This window comes from Ostrinia nubilalis, chromosome 30 (assembly GCF_963855985.1).
Source record: "Ostrinia nubilalis chromosome 30, ilOstNubi1.1, whole genome shotgun sequence".
Taxonomy (NCBI): domain Eukaryota; kingdom Metazoa; phylum Arthropoda; class Insecta; order Lepidoptera; family Crambidae; genus Ostrinia; species Ostrinia nubilalis.
The window spans coordinates 2,301,383-2,316,297 of record NC_087117.1 but is presented as its reverse complement, the minus strand read 5'-3'; the positions used below and the strand labels follow the sequence as shown (position 1 = coordinate 2,316,297).

At 43.2% G+C, this 14,915-nt stretch overlaps 1 protein-coding gene across 1 annotated transcript in view; it reads left to right on the top strand.

The window, feature by feature from the left end:
- LOC135085900 (U5 small nuclear ribonucleoprotein 200 kDa helicase) overlaps positions 1-14,915 on the top strand; it is an 84,504-nt gene that overhangs the window by 46,478 nt on the left and 23,111 nt on the right. The window contains exons 28-32 of the mRNA XM_063980685.1: positions 1,033-1,146; positions 2,433-2,500; positions 2,852-3,032; positions 4,253-4,462; positions 14,432-14,532. Of these exons, the coding sequence (XP_063836755.1) occupies positions 1,033-1,146; positions 2,433-2,500; positions 2,852-3,032; positions 4,253-4,462; positions 14,432-14,532 (674 nt within the window). The remainder of the gene's footprint in view (positions 1-1,032; positions 1,147-2,432; positions 2,501-2,851; positions 3,033-4,252; positions 4,463-14,431; positions 14,533-14,915) is intronic.

The following is a 14,915-nucleotide window of genomic DNA, read 5'->3' as shown; positions in this document are numbered from 1 at the left end:
TGTCACTCACAGTCACTGTCACTCTGTCTCTGTCTTCGTTAGTTAATGTCACAGTCACTTACTGTCACTGTCACTCACAATCGCTGTCACTCTGTCTCTGTCACTTGTATCGCTGTCACAGCCAGCCAGGTGAGTAACTCCCTGTAACACAACTCGGCGCGATGATCCACAAGCACGTGCACCAGTCCCCGCAGCTGGAGCTGGCCGCACATCCAGCCTATCACCAGCTCCACGCTTAGAGTGGGACTGACGGTCACGCCGGACTTCCAGTGGGACGATAAGGTAAGGGCAATCGTCGTCGTAATCATGGCCATGACCATAACCAAGACCATAACCATGACCATGACCATGACCAAAACCATAATTAAAGTGAGTGTTTTTAATGTCACCGTCACAGTCTCACACTGTCAGTCACTGTCTCTGTCACTGACACTACTGTTACAGTTGCTAGCTAGCTATCACGGTAATATCCAGCCCATCTCCAGGTCTACATTGAGGGTGGAACTGACGATCACTCCGGACTTCCAGTGGGACGACAAGGTAAATTCATAATCATGGCCATGACCATGACCATAATCAAAGTGAGTGTTTTTAATGTCACCGTCACAGTCATTCACTGTCTCTGACATTACTGTCACAGTCGCTAGCTGTCATTCCCATGGTGATTCTTTGCGATAGAACGAGACGACATAACCGGAAATGGGTAGCTGGAAATGTGGCCGATATTCCAACTAAAGTCCGGTCGCATAGCAGATAGAATTTCGTCCAATGACGTCAAGATACCCATCCTTATCCCTCATGCATAATTAATTATATTGCTGTCGCGACTGACGGACGGCCGCAGTGAGTGTGCGAGCGCGATCGCAATATAATTACGCGCGAGCGATAAGGATGGGTAGCTTGGAGTCATTGAACGAAATTCCATGTTCTCGGCGACCGAACTTTAGACTAGACATGCCCGAGTTGAGACACGTTACAGTGAAAGAATAAAAAACTTAATTTATTTTTTTACTTAGTATGTTTTGTCTACAGGTCCACGGCCAGTCGGAAGCCTTCTGGATCCTGGTGGAGGATGTGGATTCCGAGGTGATCCTGCATCACGAGTACTTCCTGCTCAAGCAGAAGTACTGCAAGGACGAGCATCAGGTATGTCTTAAAACTGTCTAAAAATGCGAGCGATGTGAGGGCGTCTCTTTGCTCTACAATAACGTCGGAACTAATAGACCTCGACTAATAAATTTACATTCGTTTTGTAGAATAGCTCAATACCTACTAAAGCCCGGTCTCTGAGCACGTAGAATTTTGTCCAATGACCCCAAGCTACCCATCCTTATCCCTCGCGCTTAATTATGTTGCTGTCGCGCTCGCACACTCACTGCGGGCGTTCGTCGCACAGTCGCGACAGCAATATAATAACGCGCGAGCGATAAGGATGTGTAGCTTTGGGTCATTGGACAAAATTCTACGTGCTCACAGACCGGGCTTTACACGTACAGAAGGTTTTCTTAGCGAAGGCATTTATAAAAATGTATGCTCAATGTCGTTAACAAATTGGTGTAATTTAGCTTGTCTCAAGAGTCGAGCAACATTACATAGTTTATTGTTTTTACAATGCAAATGGGTGAAGAATACACGTGCGTGCGTCTTGTCGATTAGATATCTCAAGAGGTGTAGTCGCGCGTGTTTTGTTTCGATGCAAACTCGCGGAGATGAACAGGCCTGTTATTACGTATAGAGGACGTAGCACCAGTGGCGGCGTAGCATGGGCTGGCACCCGGGGCGATCACCCCCCCCCCCCCCCCCGTCATAAGTCCTAAGGCACCCCCTACCCCCAGGATTTTGGGGTTACCTAACGATTCGAAGATTGAAAGACAATCGCACCCCCCGTATCATGAGATAGACCCCAGACTTCAATCAGTAGTTCATCAGATCCGTTAATCAGTACAAATCTGCGCGACTTGTGTCACCCCCTGAGGCTTGGCACCCGGGGCGGTCCGCCCCCACCGCCCCCCCCTTACGCCGCTAGTGCGTAGCACATATCAACTCGGAAAGGTGACTTAACCGAATCAGCTCGAGGCGGTTGGTATTCTTTGTATGAAACTATACTGCAACGCACACTTATCCGCGCCGTAATGTAAACGCGTCGCCTCGCGGTTGACAGCGCGCGAAAGGCGATTCGGTGTCGATCCCTTTCCGAGTTTGTAAGTCTGCTATGACCTTTACTGAGAAAGCATATAGGTACGCAAATTATGACATTGGTGTCAGCCAACCACCTCAAAATTTCAATTTAGCTTAAACAAATGTGCATAGTTTTTACCTTACCTCCTCTTGAATCCGCACTGAGTCTGCGTAGTGGAATATAACTCCATCCCACAGCTAAGATGAGGCCATTGCCCAGCAGTGGGACTATAAACACTTTATTTTTTGTTTAGGTGAAACTCTTCGTGCCAGTCTTCGAGCCGTTGCCGCCACAGTACTTCTTGCGAGTCGTGTCAGACAGGTGAGTCTTCCTTTGTATTTATTTATTCATTGTGCTATCAACATGAAATACAATAATACAGACAACAAAAAAAGCTAAAGGTGTGTCTGTTTCCTACTTATACTAATAACTAGCGGCCGCCCGCGACTTCGTACGCGTGGACCCCGGGGGTTGAATTTTGCAAAATCCCGTCTTAGTGAGCAACTACGTTCTAAAAGGAACCCCCATGCAAAATTTGAGACATCTAGCACTTGTAGTTTCTGAGATTTCGTGACGAGTGAGTGAGTCAGTCAGTGACCTTTCGCTTTTATAGATTTTCACGCGTACGAAGTCGCAGGTACAGCTAATATAACATTATTGTTATATTTACAGATGGATAGCCTCCGAAACCCAGCTACCAGTGTCGTTCCGTCACCTCATACTGCCTGAGAAGAACCTCCCGCCCACAGAGCTATTGGACCTCCAACCGCTGCCTATATCAGCGTTACGGAACCCTGAATACGAAGCGCTGTATAGCGACATATTCCCACAGTTCAACCCTGTGCAGACTCAGGTAAGAAACAGCTAAAATATACAGGGAGACGTCACTAAAGTCCGGTCGCCGAGCAGATAGAATTTCGTCCAATGACCCCAAGCCCATCCTTATCGCTCGCGCGTAATTATATTGCTGTGGCGACTGCGACGGTGTATAGCGACATATTCACGCAGTTCAACACTGTACAGACACAGGTAAGAAACAGCTGGAATTTATAGAGTGACGTTACTAAAGTCCGGTCGCCGAGCAGATAGAATTTCGTCCAATGACCCTAAGCCATTCTTATTGCTCGCAAGTAATTATATTGCTGTCGCGACTGTGCGACGGGCGGCCGCAGTGAGTGTGCGAGCGCGATAGCAATATAATCACACGCGTGCGATAAGGATGGGTAGCTTGGGGTCGTTGGACGAGATTTTATCTGCTCGGCGACCGGACTTTGATGAACATCCTTTTAAGGGACTAGTACAGTCAGCGTCAAATAGTTCGTGACACTCAAGGATGTCCCTTACAAGGATGTTGGACCTCCAACCGCTGCCTATATCAGCGTTACGGAACCCTGAATACGAGGCGCTGTATAGCGACATATTCCCGCAGTTCAACCCTGTGCAGACACAGGTAAGAAACAGCTAAAATAAACACGGTGACGTTACTAAAGTCCGGTCGCCGAGCAGATAGAATTTCGTTCAATAACCCCAAGCTATTCTTATTGCTCGCAAGTAATTATATTGCTGTCGCGACTGTGCGACGGGCGGCCGCAGCGTGTGTGCGAGCGTGACAGCAATATAATCACACGCGAGCGATAAGGATGGATAACTTGGGGTCATTGGACGAAATTCTATCTGCTCGGCGACCGGACTTTAGTGAACATCCTTGTAAGGGACTTTATTACAGTCAGTGTCACATAGTTCGTGTTCGTGTTCGTTCGTAAAGTGGCCAAAAAGTTGACAACACAACCTTATTCCAATTGTAACAAAGACGTGTTGCGAACTTATTGGCTACTTTGGGTGTCACTATTTGACGCTGTGTTCAAGTCATTTGCAGCCAATTTACTTATGTAAAAGTCAACCATTTATGAGATATTTTCATATTAAAATCATAATGGTTGTTCGTATTGAATAGGCTCCAAAACTTTTGGACCGATTTAAAAAATTCTTTCACCATTACGATCCTACATTATTTCTCCCGAACATAGGCGGTACAAACTTCGCCGGTATAATAACTAACATCATCTCCACCAGGTGTTCAACGCAGTCTACAACTCGGACGACAACGTATTCGTCGGTGCGCCGTCGGGCTCCGGCAAATCAGTGATAGCTGAGTTGGCACTACTGCGTCTGCTATCAGGCAACAGCGGTGGTCGCGCTGTATACCTGCTGCCTAAAGACGCGTTGGCTGACGTTGTGTTTGCTGACTGGTACCATCGGTTCGGCGCCAAGTTCAACCTGAAGGTATGTAAAAGAGAATTTACTAAAAAGGTGCTATAGGTCTAGAGTATAAATCAGTCAGTGGTGCTATAGGTCTAGCGCATAACTCAGTCAGTGGTGCTATAGGTCTAGCGCATAACTCAGTCAGTGGTGCTATAGGTCTAGCGCATAACTCAGTCAGTGATGCTATAGGTCTAGCGCATAACTCGGTCAGTGGTGCTATAGGTCTAGCGCATAACTCAGTCAATGGTGCTATAGGTCTAGCGCATAACTCAGTCAATGGTGCTATAGGTCTAGCGCATAACTCAGTCAGTGGTGCTATAGGTCTAGCGCATAACTCAGTGCCTGAAGGGTGTTTTTTGTGACGTCAAATGTCAGCGAAACTTTAGATTTCTATACTCTGTCACGTCATAATTATGTCAATGCTACTTGACTTTAGGCCATGTATAAGCGTCGCGAGAGAGACAGAGACGGGAGATAGAGACCTATGTCAAATTTGTGATAAAACTGTAAATGAAACCTGTTTTGAGACAAATACTTTCTATTCTATTCTATTCTAAATAACGATCGCAGTCTCCCGTCTCGGTCGCTTGTGTCTGTAGCGATGCGAATCGCCACCTTAGGAGTAACCGTACAAAGGTACTTGAGAAGTTAGTGATCGCTGAGTTGGCATTACTGCGTCTGCTGTCGGCCAACAGCGGCGGTCGCGCTGTGTACCTGCTGCCTAAAGACGCGTTGGCTGACGTTGTATTTGCTGACTGGTACCATCGGTTCGGCGCCAAGTTCAACTTGAAGGTATGTAAAAGCGAAGTTACTAAAAAGGTGCTATAGGTCTAGCACATAACTCAGTGATGATATAGGTCTAGCGCATAACTCAGTCAGTGGTGCTATAGGTCTAGCATATAACTCAGTCAGTGGTACTATGGGTCTAGCGCATAACTCAGTCAGTGGTGCTGTAGGTCTAGCGCATAACTCAGTCAAGCTACTATAGGTCTAGCGCATAACTCAGTCAGTGGTGCTATAGGTCTAGCACATCACTCAGTCAGTGGTGCTATAGGTCTAGCACATCACTCAGTCAGTGGTGCTATAGGTCTAGCACATCACTCAGTCAGTGGTGCTATAGGTCTAGCACATCACTCAGTCAGTGGTGCTATAGGTCTAGCGCATAACTCAGTCAGTGCCTGAGGTATGGGAGAGGCGCGCGAGGCTGTTTTTTGTGACGTCAATGTCAGCGAAACTTCATATTTCTGTGCTCTGTCACGTCATAATATTTTATGTCAATGCTACTTGACTTTAGGCCATGTATAAGCGTCGCGAGAGAGACAGAGACGGGAGATAAAGACCTGTGTCAAATCTGTGATAAAACTGTAAATGAAACCTGTTTTGAGACAAATACTTTCTATTCTATTCTATTCTAAATAACGATCGCAGTCTCCCGTCTCGGTCGCTTGTCTCTGTAGCGACTCGAATCGCCACCTTAGGAGTAACCGTAAAGGTACTTAAGAAGTTAGTGATCGCTGAGTTAGCACTACTGCGTCTGCTGTCGGCCAACAGCGGTGGTCGCGCTGTGTACCTGCTGCCTAAAGACGCGTTGGCTGACGTTGTGTTTGCTGACTGGTACCATCGGTTCGGCGCCAAGTTCAACCTGAAGGTAAGTAAATATGTTGAGTTTAAGCAAGTGTCTACAAAGGTACTATAGGTCTAGCGCATTTGGTTCCCAAACTTATTTGAGACGCGCCCTCTTTCGACCGTACAAAAATGCATGTCGTATCGAGCAGTCTGGAATGCATTTTCTCAGCGGTCGCAGGTTTTTTATACTTAAGTACACATATGGCCCGCGTTTAAAGGTCTTTGCGCCTCCCCCCACTTTAGAAACCAATGGTCTAGCGCATCAGTCAGTTTTGCTATAGGTCTAGCGCATAACTCGGTCAGCGGTGCTATAGGTCTAGCGCATAACTCGGTCAGTGGTGCTATAGGTCTAGCGTATTACTCGGTCAGTGGTGCTATAGGTCTAGCGCATAACTCAGTCAGTGGTGCTATAGGTCTAGCGCATAATTCAGTCAGTGCCTAAGGTATGGAGCCGCGTGAGGGTGTTTTTGTCACGTCAAATGTTAGCGAAACTTCAGATTTCTATGCTCTGTCACGTAATATGTCAATGCTACTTGACTTTAGGCCATGTATTTATAAGCGTCGCAAGAGAAACAGAGACGGGAGATAGATACCTATGAATTTTGACACGTAGAATTTTGTCCAATGACCCCTAGCTACCCATCCTTATCGCTCGCGCGTAATTATGTTGCTATCGCGCTCGCACACTCACTGCGGGTGCCAGTCGCACAGTCGCGACAGCAATATAATTACGCGCGAGCGATAAGGATGGGTAGCTAGGAGTCATTGGAAAAAATTCTACGTGCTCACGGACCAGACTATAAATGAAACCTGTTTTGAGACAAATACTTTCTATTCTATTATATTCTAAATAACGATCGCAGTCTCCCGTCTCGGTCGCTTGTGTCTGTAGCGACTCGAATCGCCACCTTAGGAGTAACCGTAAAGGTACTTGAGAAGTTAGTGATCGCTGAGTTGGCGGAGTTCACTACTGCGGCTGCTATCAGCCAACAGCGGTGGTCGCGCTGTGTACCTGCTGCCTAAAGACGCGTTGGCTGACGTCGTTTTCGCTGACTGGTACCATCGGTTCGGCGCCAAGTTTAATCTGAAGGTAAGTAAATATGTTGAGTTTAAGCAAGTGTCTACAAACTACAAAGGTACTATAGGTCTAGCGCATTTGGTTCCCAAACTTATTTGAGACGCGCCCTCTTTCGACCGTACAAAAATGCATGTCGTATCGAGCAGTCTGGAATGCATTTTCTCAGCGGTCGCAGGTTCGTTTAAAGGTCATTGCGCCTCCCCCCACTTTAGAAACCAATGGTCTAGCGCATCAGTCAGTTTTGCTATAGGTCTAGCGCATAACTCAGTCAGTGGCGCTATAGGTCTAGCACATAACTCAGTCAGTGGTGCTATAGGTCTAGCGCATAACTCAGTCAGTGGTGCTATAGGTCTAGCGCATAAGTCAGTCAGTGTTACTAAGGTCTAGCGCATAACTCAGTCAGTGGTGCTATAGGTCTAGCGCATGACTCAGTCAGTGGTGCTATAGGTCTAGCGCATGACTCAGTCAGTGGTGCTATAGGTCTAGCGCATAGCCCAGTCAGTAGTGCTATAGGTCTAGCGTATCATTCAGTCAGTGGTGCTATAGGTCTAGCGCATAACTCAGTCAGTGGTGCTATAGGTCTAGCGCATAACTCAGTCAGTGGTGCTATAGGTCTAGCGCATAACTCAGTCAGTGGTGCTATAGGTCTAGCGTATCATTCAGTCAGTGGTGCTATAGGTGTAGCGCATAACTCAGTCAAGGTACTATAGGTCTAGCGCTAGACCTAATAAAATATTTTTGTCATTGTCACAACCATAGATCACAGAAACTAAAGGGATAATATGTGACAAGGGGGCGTGGCCGGTGTCGCAGCAATATGCCCAAAAACAGAACACATTGCTGCAGACGTCATAACGTAAACAGTTTACATTGCATGCGTAGTGCTAAAGATTATTCGAACGTTGAGTACTGATACCGCAGTGGATAATGAGCACATATTTTGATTACTTTTGTGTGTGAATTTCATCTAATAGTCCAGTCATTATAGTAAGTTCACCTCGGAATTCGAGATACCCAGCTGTAAGTCTGTAAATACGTGTATATTGACACCCTAAAAGTTGTCTCAAAACCTACATATGGTAGGGTGTATGCAACTATTAAATTTCAAGGTCAACGGTCACAAAAATCGGTTTTTTTGCGCTTTTTTTAGAAATATCTCATTTCCTATGGGTTTTTTGCTATTTGTATTTATTATCAATATTGTAGAATACTAAATTCTCTACAAAATTTTTTTAAAAACTTTTTTTATACGGTGAACCGTTTTCGAGATAGAGGGCGGAGAGCGCGCGGTCACTGCATCACTTCAGGTCTACTTTAAGCGGTTTAGATTTTTGATACAAAAGGATTTTCCCGCTAATTCCTGTGGGAATTTCGGGAATTCCTTGTTGTAACTAAGCTTTGAGTTTACTAAGGTACCTACATGCCAAATTCCAAGCGTCTAACTTCCGTTAAGCGTTTAGATTTTTCATACAAAAGGATTTTCCCGCTAATTCCTGTTCTCGTGGGAATTCCTAAGTAAACTATAACCTGCCCAGGTGTATGAAGAATAATTGTACCAAGTTTCGTTAAAATCCGTCGAGTAGTTTTTGTTTCTATAAGGAACATACAGACGGACAGAATTCTATACATGAAATATATTTTCAAAATAACTATCAGGGGGTGATTAGTGATCGATACTGATGCCAAAAATGCAATCAGTAAAATTTTTGTGTCTGTCTGTCCGTCTGTATGTTCCTTATACACTCGCGAGCAAAAGTATGGAATCACTTACACGAAGTTGTTTTCACGCGATCTTGTGTACTAACGAATTTGTTAGGAACAAAAAAAGTGGCACCATTTTAAAGATTAAACTTTTACGAGCAAATTGAAAGCGTGCTTATCGTGACCTGCCGTCAGTTTCGAGCCTGTGGCAGGTCTTTTTGGAGTTAAATTCTATTGCTTATGTCTTAGACAAACTGTCTACTCGCTAACAGCTATCCTACGAACATTTCTGAGCTCTTGCTGGACGTCGATTCCAGTCAAATGACGATTTCATAGAGAGGTTGACATGAAAAAACGGTCTTCCCTCTGCGATGTGCACCGGCGCTGTTCAGAACTTGGTCTCGGGATAAAGCCACCAGTCTCCCGAAAGCGTCTTAAAACTTTCGAAACCCAGGACTGGCTTATGTGGCGCTGACGTGCGACAGCCCGCTGGCTGAGCCCTTCTTGCAATAGTGCAACGATTTGTGCTGCTTCTGAAGGTGTAGAATCCCAGGTAAAGTGTCAAAAGAAGCGGAGATGTGTATGAATCAACGTGTGAAAGCAAAAATCCGAAAACGCGTGCTTTTATAGGGGGTAAATAGGCCGCAACTCGCGACGTATCAAACAGTTCATACATGTCTTTTTCGTTACTTCTTCACATCAGCCGGGATATCTTTTTAAATACTGGTGTGATTTAAATGAATTTGGTATCAATTTAAAGATAAAAGTTTAATCTTTAAAATGGTGCCACTTTTTTTGTTCCTAACAAATTCGTTATTACACAAGATCGCGTGGAAACAACTTCATGTAAGTGATTCCATACTTTTGCTCGCGAGTGTAGAAACAAAAACTACTCGACGGATTTTAACGAAACTTGGTACAATTATTCTTCATACACCTGGGCAGGTTATAGTTTACTTAGGAATTCCCACGGGAACAGGAATTAGCGGGAAAATCCTTTTGTATGAAAAATCTAAACGCTTAACGGAAGTTAGACGCTTGGAATTTGGCATGTAGGTACCTTAGTAAACTTAAAGCTTATTTACAACAAGTAATTACCGAAATTCCCACGGGAATTAGCGGGAAAATCCTTTTGTATGAAAAACCTAAACCGCTTAAGTTTGCAACGGGGCGTCTAAGCTAGCTCAGTCTGACACCCCGCTGTTTAGTACTAAGTCCCAGTTCGCCTTCTGCGATGAGGGATGTGTACCTATCCAGGATGCCTACAGGGATATTCGACCAAGGAAACGCACAATCAATAACACAATGGCACTTATAATTCAGGTTCCACAATAGTTTACTTATTCTAGTTTCACTGCATGGACCTATAAAAAAAGTCGGACGGATTCTCATCAACAAAATACTGTGACATTAGGATATACCAGCTCGCCTGTACGTACAGGCCGGCACGCACACATTCATACCCTGATACACCACTTCGAGTGCAAACTTCACACAGTTGACACATTTACGCGTCGAAAAAAAAAACACAAATACGACATGTCTTGCGTGGTGAAATTGTGTAAAAACCGTTCTGATCAAACGAACAAAAATCAAGGAATCACATTTCACAGGCAAACTAATAATCTAATCACTTATTTCCCCGATTTTATAAACATTAAAATATTAAAATCAAACGTCAATCACCCGACAAAATAATACGTCAAAGGCCAGTGTTCTCAGTTATTTACGTGGGAAAATTACCTGAAAAGTGGGAAATCTATAATTTTAAGACTTTTTAGGTGTTTATTACGCATACTATAGAAATAAAATAATTTATTATAATAACTGTGTTTTAATGGGATATATTTTCGTAGGCAGATTTGATCCTTCCCAAGGGCGTGGAACCACAGAATAATAATAAGTACTACGTACAGAAGTTTTACTTCGCGAAGGTATTTAAAAAATGTATGCTCAATGTCATTAACAATATGGTGTAATTTAGCCTGTCTCAAGAGTCAAGCACCATTTTGTTGACAAACGTCAGTGATCGGCACTGCGCCGAAGCTATAGGCTGACTTCGGTAAAATGATGTGACGTGAGGTGCCAAACTGCGGAAAATGGCGGAGGAAATACATGATTTAGCATGAATTATCATGAATAATATTAACTACTTATTTACCTCTCAGTGTCTTGAGGCAACTTAAAAAAGTACATTCTGTGTTTTTATTATTATTTAGGCAGTTAAATACTGCACAGTATTTAGTACACCATTTTCTTTATTTTCTTCCAATATACACAAGAATACGCGTGCGTGAGTCAATGTTCGCTCGTATGTGAGGCCTTGTCGAATAGTATCCTGTAGGTGGGCCATCGTGCGTGTTTTATTTTCGATGTAAACTCGCGGAGATGAACAGGCCTGGTGGAACTGCGAAATTCAAATTTTCATATATTTTTGCAAGTCAGTGTCAGGTTGTATGTTAAAATGTATCAGAGATAATAATATTGATGATACATAAGATTATGATTGATATGACAAGATTGATAATTTGTAACTGCGTGAATCATATTTTGATCAATATATAACCTGACACTGACTTGCAAACAAAGTAAGAAAATTTGAAAATTTCGCGTCTACCTCAACGCATTCATCTTTCATCCTTTTCAAATGGCACGATATAATTCCGTCTACATTTCCAAGTAACATATCTGCCCATCTATGTTTTTCTTAAGATAAATGGGTAAAATGTTTTGGCTAACATGGCATCCCTAAATTCACTCACACAATAGATGAAAACGCCAAAATTTTGCGTCACAGTTTCGTTGTAGCGCGAGTTCCGTCCGCCTTTTTTTATAGGTCCATGTTTCACTGACTCTAAATTACTATTATTTAAACAATGAGTAAGTTATTCCACAATTGCAAATCTACTATGACAAGAGGGATAGCGACGCGCCCGGTTCGCGTCCCGAGACTAGTTTACGTAATCCGCGAGAGGGGCGGCGCCCTGTGCGAGGTTTAGCGAGTGTTAGTTTGGATACTTATAAACTAGGGGGGTAGGACGGTCCGCTCACCAAATCGGTAACCGAGGTCAACGAAGTGGGGGTTCGAGTACCAAAGGTAAAAAGGCTTAGGACCTACGTGGCGAGTGGGGAGGAATTCAGGAAGGGTGGCAGCGGGATTGCTACCGCAGGTCGGGATTGAGTAAAATATGCACTCGGTGAGGATTGGAATGTGTATACAGGCAACGATGGTTCGCTCGTGTCACGGAAACCGCGCGAGCCGAAAGTCCTATCGAGCCAGGTTAGTGGGAACAGTGAGGGCAGCTATTCGCTAGGGACTCTTGCGTAATTAGCCGTGGACGCGCGCGCGATCGTCTGGCTGTTACGATGGCTCCCGAGCGAATGCTAGGCGCCCGCGGTCGCCGCCGTCTCTTATTCGCTGGGTGCGAAGTACTAGGTGGGGGGGACATAATCTATCGCAGCGCTCATGGTGGTCAAAAGTAGAAATAATGTTAGCTCTGTCATCAGATGTATCTGTCAATGGCAAAGCGATTCTACATAATACATTTTAATATCATTAATTAATCGCATGAAAAGGGTCCTACTGGGAACTTAAATAAAAGAGTGGACTGTATTTCGATAGGGCTGTTTTAATAGCCGTTTACAATTTGGAAATAACTAAACTATACAACGTGGTAGTACAAAAATGAGTCACAGTAGTTGTTGTGCACAGATGTTTGCCTTATGATGAGAGCGTGAATTATTGAACTCTGCCCTTGTTTTGTTCTTAATTCTTCTACATCTCGGACTTGTCCAGCCAATACCAACAACTTTCCTTTAAATACGGTTTGTGGTTGGAATTTGATATTGTAACTCTCACAAACCCGGTCTTCAAAACGATACTCATTTCGATCTGAAAACGATATTTAATTTATTACTAGCGATACAGAAACATTTAAATATATTTACTGTTATATAATGAAACCGTTAAAGTAGCTTTTTCTTTTTGTTTTACTGTAAAACTACAACTATAAATGAAGTAAACAAACCCTGACACAATCAAAATTAAACACACTTTTTGGACTTACCTCATTTGATTTGAATGACCAAAATGATTTCAAAACCTTTTTTCCACCCAAATCGTGGTATCACAACAATTTATTAGTTGAAAATATTTGTTATTTTTTCATTTCGATATTTTTTCACAAATATACGACCTAAATGTCAATGTGACAGAGCCCACAAAGTTGTGGACGCTAGTTGGCGCTGTAATCGTGCACGGAGCCAATATTAACTCGGTCCGTGCGGCGTGCGGCCGCGCAGCCGTAGGGTTGTCAAAATCTCCGCGCTCGGTGCTAGGGCTGTCGATGCGTCGCAGGGCGCGTCACAAGTTGACCTGAAGTGATGCAGTGACCGCGCGCTCTCCGCCCTCTATCTCGAAAACGGTTCACCGTATAAAAAATTTTTTTAAACAAAAGGACATCATCCATTTTGGTCCAAAAGCAAAAGTGCCGGCCAAAAAATAAAAGTGCTGTATTCTGATAGAATACGTCCGCCTTAGCATTTATTACTATGGCACCAAAGCTGTAGCACCACTGTGCATCGTAGTATTTGAGCTCTAAAAATATATGAAACGACTGACTTTGATCTCAAATACTACGATGCACAGTGGTGCTACAGCTTTGGTGTCATAGTAACAAATACTAAGGCGGACGTATTCTGTCAGAATACAGCACTTTTTTTTTTATTGGCCGACATTTTTGATTTTGAACAAAAAATGTATGAATCGTCGATGAATTTTAGATCTCAAATACTCGACGCACAGTGGTGCTACAGCTTTGGTGCCATAGTAACAAATGCTAAGGCGGACGTATTCTGTCAGAAGACAGCACTTTTTGTTATTGGCCGACACTTTTGATTTTGAACAAAAAATGTATGATTTGTCGATGAATTTTAGATCTCAAATACTCGACGCATAGTGGTGCTACAGCTTTGGTGCCATAGTAAAAAATGCTAAGGCGGACGTATTCTGTCAGATCACAGCACTTTTTTTTTTATTGGCCGACACTTTTGATTTTGAACAAAAAATGTATGAATAATCGATGACTTTTAGATCTCAAATACTCGACGCACAGTGGAGCTACGGCTTTGGTGCCATAGTAACAAATGCTAAGGCAGACGTATTCTGTCAGAATACAGTACTTTTTTTTGTTGGCCGGCACTTTTGATTTTGGACCAAAAATATATGAAACGTGGATGATGTCCTTTGTAGAGAATTTAGTATTCTACAATATTGATAATAAATACAAATAGCAAAAAACCCATAGGAAATGAGATATTACCAAAAAAAGCGCAAAAAACCGATTTTTGTGACTTTTGACCTTAAAATTTAATAGTTGCTTACACCCTACCATATGTAGGTTTTGAGACAACTTTTAGGGTGTCAATATACAAGTATTTACAGACTTACAGCTGGGTATCTCGAATTCCGAGATTCTTACCTAATTTAAGCTTAAATGACTGGACTATAATGCGACACTGAGTTTTGAACTCAGCGCATTAGTTGGCTCTCTATATCTCTATGGTCACAATGTTTTGTTTGACAGGTCGTCCAACTGACAGGAGAGACGGCCACCGATCACAAGCTGCTCAACAAAGGCCAGATCATCATCACCACCGCTGAGAAGTGGGATGTTCTGTCCAGAAGGTGAGCTATTTATTTTTAGGTCATCATTAAATCAAATCAAAAATATTTATGCAATTTTGACTAGTATTTTGGTACTTACGAACGTCAAAAAAAGATAGCCCTTAAGTAAGGGGCACTTTACATGTCTCATTTTCTTTTGGGCCCTACCAACGTTTCGAGACAAACATTATGCAAATGCTGAGAAGTGGTCTTAAAAAAACTTAATTAATTTTAAATTACCAGTAAATTAAAAATTTTGGTTGCATTGTAATGAAAAAAAGTAGTTTAATTGATTTTCCATAAAGGTGACGTCACTTGCTTGTATTGCTATACAAAATCTATGGGAGTCCCGTTTTGACAGTTTTAAAAAAGCACATCATGTCGTGCCTTGCGTGCCCAAACAA